Source organism: Typopeltis vanoorti, chromosome 22 (genome assembly GCF_054136105.1).
Source record: "Typopeltis vanoorti isolate ZY-2024b chromosome 22, IOZ_Tvanoo_1.0, whole genome shotgun sequence".
Lineage (NCBI taxonomy): Eukaryota > Metazoa > Arthropoda > Arachnida > Uropygi > Thelyphonidae > Typopeltis > Typopeltis vanoorti.
The window spans coordinates 44,013,567-44,034,259 of NC_143570.1; the positions used below are offsets into that span (position 1 = coordinate 44,013,567).

At 34.1% G+C, this 20,693-nt stretch overlaps 1 protein-coding gene across 1 annotated transcript; it reads left to right on the forward strand.

Annotated features, from left to right (window-relative positions):
• Positions 1–2,531: 2,531 nt before the first annotated feature.
• Positions 2,532–20,125, forward strand: LOC150094369 (uncharacterized). Its single transcript, XM_090412245.1, has 4 exons — positions 2,532–2,568; positions 12,120–12,154; positions 16,247–17,415; positions 19,728–20,125. The coding sequence occupies exons 2-4, from the start codon at positions 12,130–12,132 to the stop codon at positions 19,926–19,928; spliced, it is 1,395 nt and encodes a 464-aa protein (XP_090268371.1). The 5' UTR covers positions 2,532–2,568; positions 12,120–12,129; the 3' UTR covers positions 19,929–20,125.
• Positions 20,126–20,693: the final 568 nt, after the last annotated feature.

A 20,693-nucleotide genomic window follows, 5' to 3' on the forward strand; every position in this document is an offset into this window, starting at 1 on the left:
TAAAAAAGCCTCCTAAATAGTTCAAAAAGAAGCCCGCAATAAAAAAGAATGTGAACCATCAAGACAGATGCAATAACACAGGATATATCGGCAATTTCACTTTGATCAGATCTTTCAGATCATTCATTTGACTTCCCAAACATCTTCCTACGTCCTATATATATATATATATATATATAACCAGTATCACCCTCGGATAAGCTAATTACAAAGCTTCGAGGGGGCAGTTGAGTTACATCCCAGTAGTAGTATTTATCTAACATTATTTACTTAACATTCTGTAATGAATACTAGTAGTAAACAGAAAATGTGATAGTAATACTTCAGTTATATATTTAAATTTAAAATTATATATTTAATTTACATATTTAAATTAAAAAAATATATTATTATGTAAACTGCAACATAAGTAATATTGTTTAACTTGTGAGTTATTAAGCGTAAAGTATTACTATGATTATTATTAATGGTAATAATACACGCTTTTTACTCTTGTGTCAATGAGAAATTCTGCAAATGATAATGATATTACGAGTAATTATAATTTTTACTAACCATTTTGCAAGAAAAAGTTGCATTGTTGCCTAAATTTTAGTATATTCATGAAATTATTTCAGAGATAATAAACTATTATTATTAAAAGAAAAAATTATTATTATTATCCGAACTATATAATTGTAATTATTGTTATTTTAGAAGATAGCAAAAAAACTATGTTATCATCATTATTATGGAAATTTCATTATATGCAATATTATTTTGTTATAATATTGCATATATAATTTATATGCAATATATTTTGCATTATATGCAAAATAATATACTGAATGTTACTCAAGATGATAATTGTATATATGTAAATATTTGAGAGATCAATAAAAAAATAAAAAATAAAAAAATGTAATAAAACAGTCAGTACGGTGTATAATAATAATGAAGATACTGATATAAAAAAAATTCTGTATATGTAAATAGGCTGTATTGTAATAAGCTACGATATTGATATTGGAAAAAAAAATTATGTACATTTACATTTTTAAAAAAATCACTGTAATCTGCATTTTGTACTGAACAGAAAATATAATAGTATGCTTTATTGCATACATGTAAATACTCTGTATGATGATAAATAAAATGTTATTACAGATTTTAAAAAAAAAAAGTTTTAGAACATAACAGATAATATTCAAAAACAGAACAAAATAGTATTAAAACCTCATTGGTCAACTGATCATATTGTATATATATCTTAGGCATCGTTAGTTAATTTTAACGAAAACGTTAGAACTGTATTTCACAAAATAAGTGTTTTGGTCAATTATGAAAAAGAATTACGAATTCCTTTTCAAATGAACTGTTTATTCCGTAAATTATATAGATATATTTTCGATGAATTCTCGTTTAACGATTCTTTTTCATTTTTTTTTTTCGTCTCTCAACCAAGAAAACCCCGGCCAAAAGCACACACGTAATTTACACTCAAAAAATAGATATTTAAGCATAAGACTAATCAACCATCTTATCCAAAAGTTATGATTACGAAAGCCAATCTGGATAGGTCGTGGACCTAAAAGACCTATAAGCGCCGTGGATTATCATTGTTATTGTGAATTTTCTAAAGCAACTGTCTTTTATTATGCCAGTAATTATTACCATAACATTAAAATAATTTATTTAAGCTGATTTTCCCTTCTACAAAGTACTATCCAGTAACTGAAGAACATTCTCATAAAGTTCCCGTCCTCGATTTATTTTCATGGCAGCAGGTAATCAATATATGAAAGATTATTTTAAGCCTTTATTATTTTTATTTATTACAAAAGTCATAAAGATCATTATATAAAAATATTTTAAGCATATATTACCATTATTTATTATGAAGGTCTTCATTATTTGGGACTTATTATCTTCTTCTAGTTTTGCCCAGTTATCATTACACAAAAATAAAAAATAAAAATCCTACACTTGACGGCAAAGAAACACTGCAGTATTTTAATACATTTATAATGCAGTGTTTCTTTTCCATAAAGTGTAGGTTTTGTGTGTGTGTGTGTGTGTGTGTGTGTGTGTGTGTGTGTGTGTGTGTGTGTGTGTGTGTGTGTGTGTGTGTGTGTGTGTGTGTGTGTGTGTAATGATAACTTAAAAATAAACGTTAAGCAGTTATTGATTAGACTAATCAATGACTAATCATTATTGATTAGTTTGATCATATAACAAACATCATTAACTAACTGTCTGTTTCCTTTATCCCTCCTACTCATCCACTGAATCCAGATACAATACAATATATAATTATATCCACAACAGTCTGCTTTATTAATATACAAAGTGATCTCGTTTCCTCAAACTTCGTTAGCAGAAAAAGATGACCCGGATTCCATCTCACAGACCTTGAAGGCGAGGTAGCAGATCTCATTGGCAGCAACTGAATTCTTAGTTGGAAAATGTCGCCCTTGAACACATAGGCGTGTCCATCATATAAAAGGAAGTAACTGCATTTTTCTTATCTGCAAAGTGTGCTTGGGAAACTGGGAAGACAGCAGAATAATTGAAAAGTGGAGTGGGGAGGTAAGTAAAAATTGTTAAAATCATTTTATTGCTTTTTTAAAAGGAAATTGTGAGCGTAAATCGTAAACTTGATGTGTAGTTATATAAAAACATCAATATTTAACAACTTTTTATCGATTTAAAATGTAACCGTTATTATTATTTTTAATTGCGCTATTCTTGTGAAATGACAAACTAAGAAAGGAACAATTCACCCTAACTCTAGTTAAAAGTTTATTCAAGACCTGAATTATTAACGAATTTTTATGATGAAGAATATAAATATAAAATTGGTGAGGTTGATTATGAAGGACCAACGACAACCACTATATCACGAAACTCAGCAATATGGAGAAGGTTTGAGAGATCAAGCATGCGCAGTGGAACCTTTAAACTGTAAAGGACCATCTAAAGTGTTTAAGGAGCCCATTAAAAGTTAGTAGGTATGTCTACCTATATATGTATACAGGTAAATGGGCGCGTGAAACTACGATAAAGAGCTGCACGTGCACCAGTGAGCAGCTTAAAAATTCAAAAGGTGTTTATTTCGCACCATTACAGCTAATATTAATTAGAAAAAAAAAATACTCGCATGGTCGGTATCATTGTTAACTTGCCTTTTCATATTGCATGTTGCATGAAACTTGTCTGCGTTGAATCAAATTATGATCTTAATTGTTGCACAGAACTTTTCTATGTGTTACTGAGTTTCGGAACTAGATTAAGGACCACTACTGCTTACTCTAAACAGAGATCTGGCCTGCTTTATCTAATACTCACGATGTACCGCCATCATCCATATGTTGTGTCGTGTTCACTGACGATCTTAGACAACAGACATACCAAATATACCAAAATATACTTAGATATTCCAAAATAACGAGAAGGGGAAAGATGTATTCAGAGACAATTAGAACTGTTTACTATGACTGTGCTACTATACAAATATGTACATAATGGAATGTTTTTTTTCGGGAGGGGGGGGGGGGATTATACCTGCGAATTTTTTTTTTTTTTAAACTAGAGTTTCAATGAATATGCACCAATTAAGACGTAAAGATGAATGACTTTATTTGTAGTGTTAGATTTGTTTATTGTAAACGAGAGAAAGTTGTTCACAAATGCTTGTCGAAATTGCAATAAAGATTATAACTAATTCTGATTTTATATTTTATATGCGATTTCAAGAACAATTTCTTGATATTTTTTCGAAGATGGATTAAATTGATTAGCGGTTCTTATCCAATCGGAAACACAGATTAGACACGTGTTTATCTGGTTGTTCAGCGATTTATTTGGATGGAATTTCCATCGAGGTGCTCTGGAACCTTCTGCAGAGGAATATGAAATGAGATGTATTGTGGATGTTATTATATGGCTAAGTATTATATTTTTTTAAACCAAATATGCATCTAATAATTATGAAAAACCAATGAATAATATCGCTGTGTATTATGTTAGTGAAATCAGAAACTTTTTAAAATAGGATTAAAGAGGAAAGGGGAAGATATGTCACGTAGTTTTTATCTAGTTGAAATCTTTTACAGAAGTTGGCTTCCAGCATCATGTTTGAAATTTCCGGGAGAAATATGTGAGGAAGGGGGGGGGATGCCATGTTTTCAGGTACTGCTCAATCTGATGTACATCTAATAGTATTTAATTTAACTTCATTTATTTTTAATCTAAACGTTCATATAGAGAGCCTGTGTAGCTCAGTGGATGTGGCGTTTGCACACCACCGCGCTAGGCCACACGAAGGAAGTCTTGGTTTCGAGTCTAGTCGGCGACTAGAGGAAATTTTTCTAAGCCTTTTTTCGACCGGTTCCCGAGTTAGTCGATCTCTGGCACGGGCAAGCAGGTTTTTCCTCCCGGAAACTCGGGTTTTTCGTCCTGTAAACTCAAGAAAATCGACCGTAGAACCCACATTATTTCAGACATTAAATATATTGTGTTAGGGTTAGAGACCACGAGATGGCGGCACATTTAAGCCGTCTCTCTTCACTGCGTACCGCTTAATTAGTGATAGCCTTGGTCCATCTGTCTCTGATTGGTACCAGTGGAGATTGAACTGCCCACTCAGTCTCCAAAAGTTAGATAGGGCTAAATGGCCTCGCCTACTCCCGTATATACGGGAATAAAAAGGCGTTAGCTGATTTTTTTTTTTTTTTTGATTTTTTTAAACGTTCATATAGAAATTTCGACTCTTTCCATACAAAATCACTTTTTAAATGATTGAAGTTAAATACTTAATCCCTTTTAAAAGGGATTAAGTATTTAATCTTATTAAATACTTGCCTGTGGCTATTTAAATTTCATGTCCGGGAAAGAAAAGTAATATGAATGTAATATTGTTTGGTATCCAAATCATACGTAAAATGGTTATAAAACTGTATGCAATAATTGATGTTATACTATTAATATTATAAAGTGATCGCTTTGATTTCTACAATGTTAACATCAAAGAATAAATCATTGTTCATTTAAAAAAATAGGTTGAAAGTATAGAAAACAGAACAGTCAAGTTCACTATAAAAATTATAGTTTAATTCAGTGGAAAATCGTTTTGCATCTTTCACGTTTACTCAATGTACTGAAAAAAACAAAGAATTTAAAATATTTTTTTCATATGGTAGATAAAACTGTCACATTAAATGAAATCATAATAATGCGACCAAATGCTTTAAATTACGACAGTGTGCACACCTGTAATGTTAAACCAATAATAACAAACCCAGAGGGTGTTTACTTCATAGAAAGACGAGCCTTGGAACCTATCCTTCAGTTCTAAATAGTTATCAGGAATTCTGTCACTCCTTCGTTCCTTCATCTCCTTGATTTCAATGCAAACAATGTCCCTGGGCTTTCTGTATAGTGGCGCGCCTAAGGCTAACAGGTTAGTTTAGAAACCAAACTTGATCACCTCCAATATGTTTATCTTAACTGCAAAAATACAGAAGGGCTTTAAATGCTTGGTACAGTTTTCTTGCTATCTTCTCCTACACATGTATTCAAGAATAATGTTCTCAGTAAAATGCATAGAAATAAATGTATGAAAAACAGAATACAAAATAAGTATAATGAAATAAGTATAATAAAGTTCATTTTGAAACATACTTTGCTCATTTTTATATAATCAGGTATAAATTTCTAGGCATTCATTTAAAAAAAAAAATCAGATAAAAAAGAGAATTATACATAACTAGATTGGTTTCCATTGTCTTATTGTACTGGTCTTCAAAACTTAGTTTATCTGGACCAAATATGTAATACTGCAGCAAGAAGTATTTCCCTTCGATTTTTTTTCTCAGAAGAAATACTTTCAAATGAATTCTTATTATTATTATTCTCATATGCAAATTGTTTTAACACTGTGATTGTCCTTTTGCTTACTAAAAAACTATATTATGAAACTACATTATTTCAACACTAAGATGATCGTAAATAAGACTCCTTTTTTTTAATTATTAATAATGTGCCAATTATTATTATTTTTATAGAATAAATAGCAGCAATACTTATTGAATATTTCTGGAAATAAATATCTGCAACAACTAATCTAAGTTTCAAATTCCAAGCCCTTTATTAACCATTTTCCCAGTAAGCCGATCTTTGGCACAGCCAAATAGTGGCATTCTTCCAGAAAACTCGAGTTTTTAACCACTCCAATCAAAAAATCGACCGTAGAACTTACATTATTACAGAAATTAATATGACTGTTAGTGCCACGAGGAGACTGCATTTGATTGTTGTATTCTGTTTCTCGAAAGCATTGATTTACTGATAGCCGTTTTCAACCTTCACTATCAGTAAATTTTGAAAACCGGCTGGCTGCCTACCTCTCTTCAAAAAGCTGGTTAGAGCTAAAGGAGTTCCGACTGCTACTATTCTCTTTGAGACTAAGGCGTGGACTATTTGAAGTTATTATTATTATTATTATTACGTGAGACCTCCAGGGAGTCCGAAGACTCATCGAGGGAGGGCACTTACTTACAGCTCTCAGTCTCCACCGCATCATCTACACCAACGCCATCTATTGCCCACCACCACCATCATCATCACCTAGTATTTTCACAACAATCACAAACATCCATGCCCACGGCGGGATTCGAACCAGCGGCCTCTTAGCTGGAGAGCAGATACGCTAACCACTCGGCCAACCAGGCCGGCAAAAAGAATCGAACTTATAAGTCTTTCTTAGGACAGTCTAGAGCCATGGAAGCAAACGTAATTTCCACCGGGCTTACACAGGCATCCCACTAATTTAACCTATTTTTTTTAAACGCTAACAACTTATTCACAGAAGATTGTTAACCTACAGAACCTTAGTACTGAGGTGAACTATACACGAACATTCATTGATCAAGAGGAATTGAAATTCATGGCCTATCGGTTGAAGAATAGTGCAGCTATCCAATTGCCCAAACCATGACAGCAATAAGATGAAAAGAACCCTAAGAAACATGATATCTCAATAAATTAACTAAGAATAGTTTTATTTCCAGCATTCCACAAAAATTGAATGACAAAGTTTTCAACGACATGGAATCAAAGTTTTATTTCTACCAAGAACAGATCTGTTTAAATTGTTCTTTTATCAAAACTTGCCAATAAATGATTGGTATGATGCACTCCGCGTTTAAGCTAAATTTTAGCAATTTCTTCTTTTTTTATCCAATTTCAATCTGTGTTTTACTTTTCCAAAAAAAAAGAAAAAAAATAATAATAATTTTAATTTTCAATATAAAACAATTAATATTAACAATTGATCTAACATACTTTTTAAGTAAACGAATAATCGCCTACTTAAAAAGTGATTAAAGGTTAAAAGATAATAAAAAAAACAACTTATTTATTGATCTATATTACATCAATATGATAGGGACTTCCATCCTAACCTTCCAACATCGTGTAACTTGCTAAATTAAAAAAATTACATTTCAATACTACGTGAATTCTATTTATTAACTAATGTTAAATGGTTACATAGAAATAACATACTCAAATTGAGACACCTCAAAACTGTAAAATGCGACTTATAAAAGTCGTATTTAACAGTTTTGTAAAATGCGACTTTTAGTAAAAGGCGCATTTTACAAAAGTCGCATTTTAATGTAGTAAAAGCAATTGTTATGTAACCTTCACCTACGAAAGGTTGTAACTTATCGTATCTTAGTGGGCTAAAGGTAACCCCAAAACTTTACTGTAAAAACGAAACCGTGCATATTTTAAAACAATTCAGGCCTCTGATAAGTAGAGTGGTAGTGATCTCTTATGGTCTCTTACTAGGCCAGGAAAATCGTCTACCACACAAATAAAATATATTTGCACGCTTGCCATAATTTATTCAGCTTCCTATTTCTGTCGTTTTCTCGGATTTCTGTCGTTTTCTCGGAAAACTAAGGATGAGAACTCAGCTACCGGAACAAACTAACACAAAACATCCGCAGAATACAAGTTAGGCACTATCAACCTATGATGTATTATTATTATTATTTTTAAATATATAATATATATATATATATATATATTTTTTTTTTTTTTTAAATATATATATATATATTTTTTTTAAATATATATATATATAAAAGTGGAGCCGGCAGAAGAATTACAGAAGTACTATGTATACATAACTGTAATTCGTGTAATAATAATCGGAAAAGGAAAGATTAGATGTAGTATTTAACACTTAAAACGAAGAAGATAAATTTCTTATGGCAACCAATTTCATGCAGTGATGTGGACAAATACATCGAAATGGAGAATCAGATAATGAGGCACATCACCCTCTGGTCCCACAAAAAATTCTACTAAGGAAGAAGTGGCGGAATTTTTCGATGCATTAAAGAAAGCGGCTGATATAAAAAACAAATTGCTCTAGTTGGTGATCTAAACATAAAAATAGGAAATGAATACCGGACACACAGGAGAAAAATGGAGAACAGAGTAAGGCTAATAATAATGGTAAGTATCTGCTAGATTCAGGGATGGTGATTACTGATACCATGTTCCAACATAAAGACTAAAAAAAAATAAAACTTTTCTTATTTTTAGAGTTCTCTCCCGCATGAAGAGAAGACACAAGAATTAGGAAAGTCTTATTGAGTATGTCATTGATGATAGCGATAGTTCAGGCACAGAAGTATAAAGGGCAATTTAAAATAGAATGTGATCACGATTTAATTTTAAACAGAATAAAAAGGAATTTCATTTCGAAAAGAAAATATGTACAAGTTTAAAAATGAATCAAAACTGAGCATCTTTCGGGAGAGAATTGCAAACTCAAATATAGAAATATTATTTGATGAAAAATGAAATATGAAAAGAAACAACTCTTGCAAACGAAAGAAAACATTAATTCAGAGAAGAATAATTTAGTGGTGTGATGCAGCCAGCTCACGCAAGCTGATTGTTACATTTTCAAGAATTTTACGAGTCTATTGTTAAAACGACAATCATAAATAAATTGAAGAGCGGCATTTGGGAAATAAGCTTTAAAAGAAGTCGACGGATACCAGAGTGCGAGGAATTCGTGTTCAAGTCGTTGCTCCTCATTCAACGTGTCGGTAGACGAATGATGGTTTTACGTATTATCCTTCGTAGCACCTACGGTCACGTTCGCAGGGTCGAAAAATTAAGGTCAATTTAAGGACCCCGACAATGAGGGAGTTCCCAAAAGCACTCTAGCGCCTCGGGTCTCGCCTCGGGAAAAGTGAAGTACGGCCTGCACGTTCGGTGAGTGTGGTGGGTCGTCCACTGCGGGTAGCACTTGCAGTTGACTACCTGCGCTTCCATCTCAGTATGGTATCACTAATTTTTGACCTGTGATGGCTCAGTTTGTCAACAATTTGCCGAACAGATAGCCCTGAAACCTGGCATCCTATCACAACGCCTTCAAACTCCGTCAGTTTCCTTCTCGCAGCCAGTTCACCCTGACACAGTTGCATGACTTGGGAACATCATATTCCTCGAATTTACACCGGCTACAAACACGTGACTTGCTACATGGCACGATCACCTTGTCCATGAGGATGCCCGTGACTTCTTTCCACGCAGTGTATATGATGACATGGGAAAATTCAGCCAGAGAGCTTATTTTGCTTCCTTTTCCCCGCCCTCTTCCCTACGTGGCAGAATGTGTAGGGAATATCCCCGGTTTCGCAGCATCATTATTTTCAACAAACAGCCACTTAATTTTGCTTGATCTGCTTCTTCTTAAGGCAGTGACATTCATATGCTGGCGTTTCTGGAATTGTCATTAACGTAATAAGTAGCGAGGCCATTTACCTTAAGAAGAAGTGGCCACTTTATTTTATTTTATTTATATATTTATTTATTCGTTTTTTGCTTAACGAGCCAATTGTTAAAAATATACCAATACATCCCCTGGATGAAAGTTACATGAAACTTGAAAATAATAATATTCTATTTGGGTAGTAATTAGTTCAAAGATTGTAAAACAAAACAATAAGTTACAGAACGGTGATAAAAATTGAAGAGAAATGGAGTCAGCAGCACATAATAGTACTTGACACAGAAAAATCCGTCAATAAAACTAAAACTAAAATGTGGAAAAGAATCCTACAATGGATAATATTCCACTGAAATGCTTAATTAGGACAGAATAGATGAAATCTCCAGTGGCCATATTGTAAAATTAAGAAAGCCGAATTCCTGATCGTTGGAGTAGAGTTATCATTTTACCATTTATATCAGAGGAATTTCCCTACCGAGGTTCCAGATAAGATTTATGCAATTATAGTTGATGGAACGCTAAGAAAAACTGTGGAAGGGAAACTAGGTGAAGAACAAACATATAATTGAAAATCTAGTTAAAATGAGAAAACAATGGCCAATAACTCTTTAAGTTGTTTTGAAATACATGCTTTTTGGCTAGTTGAAAATTGCTAATAGAATATAAGGAATCAATGCCATAATTATTAACAATCTCGGGTATATATATATATATATATATAATAAAAAATATTTTTATTTCTATTCCAGGATTAATTTCCTCTTTTATTTTTATTTTTTTTTTTTTGTTTTGAGTATGTAAAAAATGATCCCAATACAACGACATTCGGTCGAAACGGCTTCTTGGATTGAGAAATCGTTAACAGTCGACAGGTTTTGTCAAGGTTAAAGTTATACGGCGATGTTAATCGTTATACTTCATGCTTCGTAAGCAAATAGTTATGTATCTATTTCTTGAGGTTAAAAATTAGTAAACTGGCATATGATAATACCTAAATTGAAGAGAAAACATTTAACTAGATGTTATTTAGAGCAGAGAATAACATTATTTAAAGAGCTTACAAATATGTGAGACTAAATGAACAGAAAACAAAATGGAAGGCAACGATGTGTCATAGATAGTGCATCTGAGTTTCATTCTAGATATACCAGTTCATGTGATTACCAATGCTGACTTGGTCAAGGTAACCAAGTCAGCATCGATAATGATATTATAGCGGCAGCCACTATTAGTTAAGAATCGATTTAATTAAAAATGTATATCAACAACATAATGTGAAAATATCTCGTGCGTTACATGTACACACCACACACTCACACTTAATGGTACCAGAAATAACGTCTCCCAGATGCTCTAATACGAATATATTTCTGTGGGAAAAAAAAGAAAAAACCAAAAATTGTTCGAGAAACATGTCAAGCATTTATTATACTGCCTCTCAGTGTTGCGGTGTGCAAATTCCACAATGTTTTTGAAAGTGTACGGATCTTAGCATACTGCACTGAGGTAGACTTCTAGGTAAAGAAAAACGAAGGTACAAGCGGTGAGTAAATCGATTTTAAATTTTCGAATTAATTTTGAATGGATATTTGTTTACTTGTTCTTTATCACCCTTCGATCTGGTTTTAAATTATTCCTTCTTCAAAAGTCAACGTAAAAAATGAGAAAGTTTTGTCCCTTAGGATATAGTATTTGTCCCATGTATTTGAACTGCACTGTCCAATTAAAAGCATTCCTTGCGTGGATAACTTTCTGGTTAATACGAACATCAGGTGTGTGTGAGTGTGTGTGTGTGTGTGGTTGAAATTCGATCCTACATCTGCCCAGTTTAAATCGAGTACATTTCTCTATAAAAGATATTAAAATTGATTTTATCTGCCATTGTGTGGAACAATGAAATTCTATTTAAAATAAAAATATTTCATACAAGAAAAAAAATCGAAACATTCCAGTAACAGATTTATCAATCGTCTCCCTAGTAGATGTAGACAACAGTGAGAGAATCCATCCGATGACCATGAGTTTTCGAGTCGCACTGCAAGCATGGATATTTATGAACATCTTTACATGGTAAATAAATTTCCTCATCAACTGTGAGGTTACCATCCTACTTGCTGGAGGTATGATGTAGCTCTAAAAAGTTCCATTTGGTCTCTAGAGTTCAAGGTTTCCAAATTAAATTATCATCTGTCCATCCATGCCACTGAAATGTGTTATAAATTTACAACTTTTTGTGAATGTGATTTGTATATATAAAAAAAGGAATTATATGTTCAAAAGTTTTTATTTTGTTTTCTCATAAATTTCATTTTTTTTTCAGGTAATTAATTATGAAGATATTATTTCTTCTTGTAGGTAAGTGAGCCATTTGTTTAACTAATCTCGTGTGAAATTGAAACATTGTAAAAGAATTTCCAATTTTACCCTAACTTTGCTTTAAATTAACTTATTGAAACAGAATTGATATAACTCGGCATATATTAATAATGATTCCAAATACGTCGGGAAATATTAAGAATCAATAAAATGCTGAACATCAGTAACTGGTTGAATTATGGACAGGCAGGATTCATTCAGGGTACTGAATATAAAGTAATTTCGAATTAAGATTCTTCAGGAAGTATTACATTATGAATTATATATTTTTTCAAAAGTATTTAAACACTAGAAATGCCTAATAAAATTAAATTACAATTAAAAAAGTAACATCGCATACATTAGTCTAAATGATATCAGTAATAATTAGAACACTTTTCAACATGTTCATAACGACGATAAGAATTTCAATTACTCCTCTTTCGTTGCAACAGTCAAATTAGGACGTAATGGCTGCTTCAAAATCAAAAGGCGAAGCTCCTTTCAAATGTGTTCTCTGGGATTCAAATGGGACGCAAGGATAATTAGGATAACTCTGGCTGTAATGAGTAGAGAATTTTCTCGAAGGTTCTGCTCCAAAGAACTTTCAGATCATGATTATTAAAGAATTTCAATAACCTCAATATAACTCAATGCACTGAAGTTTTTTTTCACACATGTAATCGGAAAAAACACACTTTCCTTTCCTGCTCGTCGAAAGAAAATCGAGGATCGTATTCCTTCAAGAACCTTTCTTTTAACGCTAAGCCGAGTTTCTCAGTCACAAATGGGATTGCAATTTTTTTTCTTTTCTTTCAGAGAGTTGGTTTATTCTTCTGCAAAACAGATTAAAATATAAACCATTGGCAAACATAATGCACACATCTCTCTCTGTTTCTACAATAGTTTTGAGGAATTAGAAATCTGACTGAATAGAATAACGCCAGGGAAACGATACCATTAGGAGAGGATGTAGTGTTTATTAACTGAGCTTCTGCTGCCAGTTTATCTGTTTTGCAGGTACGGAAGAGGAGTTTACGAGAAATTACTCTTGTCACCGCCATGAGAGAGGTTAACTGACATCTATTAAAGAGATGAAAGTTCATGAAGAATATTCATCAACTTTCATCTCAGTCCGCGCGGTTAGCCTAGTGGCTGTGCGCTTCGCAACCAAATGCCTAGGGAAGGAGTGTCCTAGGCATTCGATTCCCGTCGGTGACGTGAGTAGCTGAAGGTTCTTCCTCAGCCATAGCCAAGTTAGCCGGTCTTGGGCGTGGACAGTAGGATTTTTTCCTCAGTTCATCCTGGGATTTTTCATCCCGTAAAGCAGGCAAATCAGCCTTGAGAACTCAACACTACGGACATAGGATCCACCTGGCAGTAGGGCTGGCCACCTTATCCTGTGACCGGTTTGAAGTCCGATGATTAATAAACCCTCGACACCGCAAGGTAAAAGAGGGAAAAGGAAGATGAGGTGAACTTTCATCTCTAGACGAAAATCGAATCTAGGTCTTTCAGAATAATAATATGAGCATCAATTATTGAGAAAATGCCCAATTAATGGCGCATTATCTATAATGTAGATGGCGCCTTATATTGTAAGGGAACTCTGAGAGTCTTCATGTTTACAGTTTGAAAGTTACCAACATTTCTTTCATTTTGTGTTTTTCATTCCTTACGGTTCCACTACTTATTTGACCCTCTCCAGTTATGCATATATAAACACGTATATTTATGATTTAATCTCATCGGATCAGCCTACTTGCAACATCTCGTAAGATTTTATACGGATTTTTTTCAAGTTTGCCGTTCAAGTTGCTTCCCATTTTCACACAACTCATAAATATGATTTGACAATGGAATAACAAAAGAAAATAAACTGCAGCACAACTCTTACAATTTCGTTATACTAATGCTTTTTTCAAGTTCTTGTAAGGAGCCTGAAATTTGACATCCATAGTTTGCACAATTTTCGATTCATAAAATCAATAAATAAATAAAATAAAACAAAACAGACCTTGTAACCTTGCCCCAGATTTAGATACACATACAGAAGTAAACTTGGATACTTTATTAAAACAGAGGTGTAATAACTATCTCTTCTTCTTTAATATCAAGTGAAGAAACCTGTTGGTCTTTAACACATTAAAAAGCTAGCTTCAAAAGTGATTGGTAATTTATAAAAATGCAAACCTTAGACCATAAGTTTCATTGCATGAGAAGGACAAACTCTAGACGGAAAAAAATATATATTTCATTATTTTAGGGCTTGCGAGCGAGGATGTCACCGGCCTAACGGTTGTTTCCAGCGTTTGGTTTTCTCAAAGAACAGGATGACAACTCATGTTTTTTAAATCTACGAGGGTGGTCTGAAAAGTTCTCGGCCTCGACCATAGAGAGCAACACTATCGGCATGATTTTTTTTTCTTAATTAGAACATCTGTCATAAGCATCCATGTGAAATTTAAATTTATTCTATCAAGTAGTTTCTTTTATACAGCTGTTTGAAGCAAAAGTGTTGTCTGTATCCCTTGAAATGAATAAAATTCAGTATCGTGCGGTTAAAAAATTCTTTGTAAAAGAAGGTTTAGCGCAAAACGAAATTCATTTGAAGTTCAGAAAATTTTATGGGCAATCTTCTCCTTCATTTTTGACAATTAAGAAATGGGCTGCCGAGTATAAATGGGGCCGTACCAGCCTTTAAGATGATCAACGTGAAGGACGTCCAAAAAGTGTAACAATACCAAAATCATTGTCAAGTGCACGATATGGTATTGGATGACCAGCGAGTCAAAGTGCCTGAAATTGCCTGAGACTATAGGCATCTCAAAAGAACGTGTAGGATATATTTTGCATGAAGAATTGCAAATGAAAAAGCTTTGCGCATGGGTGCCGCGCTTGCTCACAGAAATGCACTCGCATGAAAATATCTGAACGTGCTTGGAGCGTTTTAACAAGAATAAATCTGATTTTTTGCGTCGATTTATTACTATGGATGAGACTTGGATTCACCATTACACACCAGAATCCAAACAGCACTCAAAACAGTGGATAGAAGCCGGTTGTTCAGCTCCAAAGAAGACAAAGTCGGTTCCACCTGCAGGAAAGGTCATGGCATCGGTGTTTTGGGATGCTAAAGGCATTTTGTTTATTAATTATCTTGAAAAAGGTTAAACAATAGCCAGGGAATATTATTCCGCTCTTTTAACTAGACTAGATGAAAACAAATTGTGAGAAAAGACCCCGATTTGCAGAATAAAAAAAATCATCTTTCATCAGGACAATGCACCTGCCCACAAAGGTAATGGAAAAATTAAGGGATCTGCACTGAATTGTTGGAACAACCACTCTATTCCCCAGATTTGACTCCCTCTGACTTCTATCTCTTCCCAAAACGAAAACTTTTCCTTGCTGGTCAGCATTTTTCTTCGAATCAAGAGGTGATTGCAGCTGTAGAGGGGTATTTTGCAGATCTTACTGAGAACCACTACAGGGACGGGATGATGGCGCTGGAGCATCATTGGAATAAATATCTTAAGGGAGATAATGTTGAAAAATAAAAATAATTTTGAAATTATAAATTCGTTTTTTCATTATTAGGCCGAGAACTTTTCAGACCACACTCGTATTTTGTATTTCTCATAAGAGATCTTTGATAGGCAACTGGTGCAGTTACTTAAGAAAAGATAATAAAATATTTTTTTAAAAAAAACTTCACCATAACATAAAAAATTACGATATGTTGGGTTTATGAGTAGTCTTTGAGAAGAATAATAGTTTGAACAGCTGTCGGATCCTGAAGACCCAATCACGAGCTCCTGGGAAGAATTATTATTATTTTAAATTACGCAATACCAAGACAATTCATGACGAAGATTTGTGTTCCATTCATGAACACAATTCATGATTTTCATTACCAAGAAAAGAGGTTTAAGGTATTTCTTCAATACTTTTAAATATTGAACTTAAATATTACAAAATACCCTCCGCCACTAATATTATATCTCATAACGTTTATAAGATATTATTCTAAAATAAGCATTTATGACTATGTTGGTGATACATATTATACCACAGATTTTAATTTTATAGGAATCCTGATCTTAGACGCAGTCAGAGGACAGGGTTTTCTATATGCGTATGATGAGATTGAAAGCGAAGAACCACCTCCATCGAATATTGATATTTCAAAATATCAGTATAACCCGCCTTCCGTAGTTCAACAGACATTTGTAACAGCACCACCGCCCCCAAGCTATAATAATGCTCCTGCAGTTCGACAGTATCAACCAGAACCAGCTCCTCAACGTTATCGATCGGAACCAGTTCAGCGCTATAGACCAGAACCAGCTCAGGAATACGCTGAACCAGTTCAACAATATCACCAAGAACCACCTAGACAGTATCAACGTCAAGCTGCTCCTGTTCAAGAACAACCACCTCCTCCTCCCCCTCTACCACCAAGACCTAGAAAAAAGCCAAGGCCACAACCGAGACCACAACCAACGTCACCCCCAGTTCCTCTTGAATATGTAAGAGTTCCAGTTGGTCAAGTTCCAGAAGATGTTCATCTCCCAGAGGATTCATTACTCGCTAATTTCAATAAAAGAAAAGAACACGTCACAGTAGCGGTAGCTAAACATGACAGTTTACAAATACAAAGGCAGTTTCAACCAGAACGATCTCAGCCACGACCAGTCTATCGAGCTGATGACGCATTCCAAGAACCTGTGCGAGCACCTCCTCCTCCTCCACCACCACCTCGACGACCTCCTCCATCTGCAGCTGCTCCAAGGCCTGTTCAACAACCTGTGGTTCAGCAACCTGCCCAAGAGTATTATGAGTCTCCACCGCAGCAGCAAGTTTATGCTGAACCCCCTCAAAACTATGAAGAAGAATATGTTCGTAGACCACGACAGAGAACTCGATCACGTCCTCGTCAAAACTACGCAGTAGAACCAGTTCAAACAGCACCACCACCTCCTCCTCCACCACCACCTCCTCAACAACCACCTCCACGAAGATCCTCATCAAGATCTCGACCTCGGCCATCATCAAATTATGAACCACAGCAAGCACCTACACCGTCACGTCAAGCAAGACTGACGGTTGCAGCGTTACCAGAAGACAGTGACCATGATGGTATTCCTGGTGTGGCAGGAAACGATTACCCAGTATTAAATAGCATACCATCTACATCATTTAATTGTGCCGAACAGTCTCTCGATGGATATTATGCTGATCTGCAAACGTCTTGTCAGGTAATGTTAAAATATGTTTTCGACGTGTATTGGCAATTATTTGACGTATATATATATATATATATATATGTGTGTGTGTGTGTGTGTGTGTGTGTGTGTGTGTGTGTGTGTGTGTGTGTGTGTGTGTGTGTGTGTGTGTGTGTGTGTGTGTGTATTTCATACCGCGCGTCAGACATCTATTTGAATACATCAGACATACATAAATGGCACATGATTAATACTCGGAACATGCAATAGGAATGTTTAAGCTATCTCATCATCTTCATCAGTAACTCTAAGGGGCTCTTCAAACACCCACGACCTTCCAATTATCCTTTCAATTGGCAACCATAATTCTAGGATAGCCCCATGCCTATAAGTATATTTTGCATGCAAATTGCGTGTGTTCTTCTGGCCAGCTTGTCTGGTTGAGGAATTAACGACACGAATATCTGGGAGAAGAAACCCTTCCAATTCCGTATGACACAGACTAACTCATCTTCAGTTTAAAAGCCTTAATAAAGATTCATCGCGTCCTAGGCAAGATTAAAATCCAAATGTTTTCAGCTGAAGGGTTTCATCGAAACCGATTGAGCGACAGATAAATAGCTGATCAATGATTAGCTGTCTAACCCACCATAAGATAATGAAGCAAGCAATTGAAGAAGTCCAGTAGAAAATAATGTTCAAACGATTTTTAAAAAAGTTCTAAGATATTTTATTACTTATATTTCCTTGGCTAGCATCCTTCAGTTGAAAAAACAGGAGTTCAAATCGTATTCAAAACACAAAGAATGTTTGTAAGGGCTTAAAATGAAGATGAGTTACTTGGTCTTATGCAGCTGTAGAAGAGTTTTCCTCTACCTCAAAATAAACTGGTAGGAGAACACATATAAATGACAGTTTGACAGCAGACTGTAAAGACTAGGTTATGCGACCTGTCATGTCATAAATTAGACTTATTAGAATTCAAATCATTTGAAGGTGGCAAGCCATTGAGTCTTCTTTTATCGACATCAAATATAAGCCACACACACACAAGCACAATAACAACTACAATAAAATCGCTTTCAATACAGATCAGCGCCTTAGTCACCTACTATGACCATTACCAATTCTTGCAGTATTCATGCTTATAAGCTATCAACTAGCGAGGATCAAACCACTTTTATGAATGTAGCTGTAGTCGTAGCACAGCAGTAATAACAACGTGCATTGGCTGATTTATTTTCAAACTTTTAATATTCAGCAATTCTTTAATCCACTATTGTATTTAAAGATTGATGGTCGTCGAAATAGTTTCCATGGGCGAGGAAAGATTAGCAAAACAAGTGTTCTCTGCCAGGTTGGCAGCAAAACGACCCAGAGGAAGACCTAGATATAGGTGGATTGATACAGTACAAAGTGCCTTAGACGATAGAAATATAAGATCTGATAATGTTGGAGTCTTGACAAGTAACAGACTGATTTGGAAGAAAATTGTAGATAGGAAGTTAGTAATGATGTAGTTTTTTTTCATGTAGTACTATCATATCCTGTACACTCCTTGAGAGTACATGGCAGGAATTTTATGATGATGATGATGATGAAATAGTTTTCATGATTTGTATGCTTTATTTGATAATGGTAAGAGTCAACATAATTGACATTGTTTTTTTTTTTCTAGTGAAGCCAAGATTTAACTTTTTTTTGTATCACTCATTTATTTAGATAACATGTACAATTTCATTTTTTTCACACTAAAAAGTTATATTTTTACCTCCGTATTTCTCTTGGAACTGATGTCAGTCTTCTCACTAAATGTTTAAAGAAAAGACCATGTAATTTATAGATGTCATTCAAAATAACTGAACTTGGAGAGAGAGAGAAAGAGAGAGATGAATTGTTCACATCGGCTGATTTGCTCATCCATATACGCTCTTTAAAGTGATAATGGATAAAAAAAATAATCTGATTATGTTATGTGCTTGTTATATTTTAAATTTTCCTTCTTATTGTTCATCGCCATATCAAAGAAGAAAGAATTTATACATAAAGGAGCTAAAATAGCCTATCAAGTGATCGTTGTAACTAATGGACTCATTCTACTATTGTACTTCGTAGCTCATTAATTATGATTACTCTACCATCTCATGTAACATCCCATCACTGTATAAGCCATTGATGTACTTATTGAGTAATGACGTGATTTTCCATTATTTAATTTTTATTATAATGCACATATTATGCTTTATACATTAAGAAAAATCCTTACAAATTCTTTTGTGTTTTTAAATATGAAATTGTATTCGCTTCTGAATTGATGCTAACTTTATTCGTTTATTTTAAATTAGGTGATGCACTATTGCAACGGAGGGACACAAAGTAGCTTCCTATGTCCTAATGGCACCATCTTCAATCAGGAGAAATTCTCATGTCAGTGGTGGTACAAAGTGGACTGCGCTTCAGCTCCTCACTACTATAAACTTAACGATAATTTGTATAAAGTTGCACAACCTGTTAGGAATGTTGATGACGACAGGTTCAGAAAATAGTCTATAAATAAATATTATTCATACATGGCGATTTAAAAAAAGTACGCTGTCTAAAGAAATTAAAAAAAAATCAATAAAACGGAAAATACAAAACTACAAATAAGAAGGTTTATAAAAAGAGGGAGATAAAAATCATTGTCAAGCACCTATAGATTTATATTACAAAGAATTTATGTCAAATAAAGAATTCTTTTATTTTATTTTGCCTTTCACTTAATAAATACTTCGTTAAATAGTTCTGACTAGTTAGAATGACTAATATTCAAAAGCAAGAGATGGAAATGTCTTAGCGTGTTTTTTTCTTCGTTTTTAGAATGACCTAAGATTGAATTCAGTTTTAATCTCTGACTGAGGTACTGCACACACACACACACACACACACACACACACACCATACGATCGGCTAATATGCCTACATTTAAAAAAACCTTATTTTTATTCCTGAAATTCTAGGCGGAATTCAGACTACCGGCTTTCCATCAAAGTGCATACTCGTTATGAAAATGGAGGATATTATGAACTAATCATATTTTATAATCAAATAAAGAAATACACTCAAGAAAATTTTTGAAATTTTACCAGAGAGCTTATGAGAATATACCCTGCGGCATTAGAGTTGCCTTGTATGCTCTGCCTAAAAGACAACTCCGCCCAGGAGCCCGTATGTTTGACTTTTTTTTTGCCTTGGTATACGCTATTTAAAGTCCAAGCAGAGCTTGTGTCTTTTAAATAGAGTATACCAAGGCAACTCCGATGCCAAAGGCT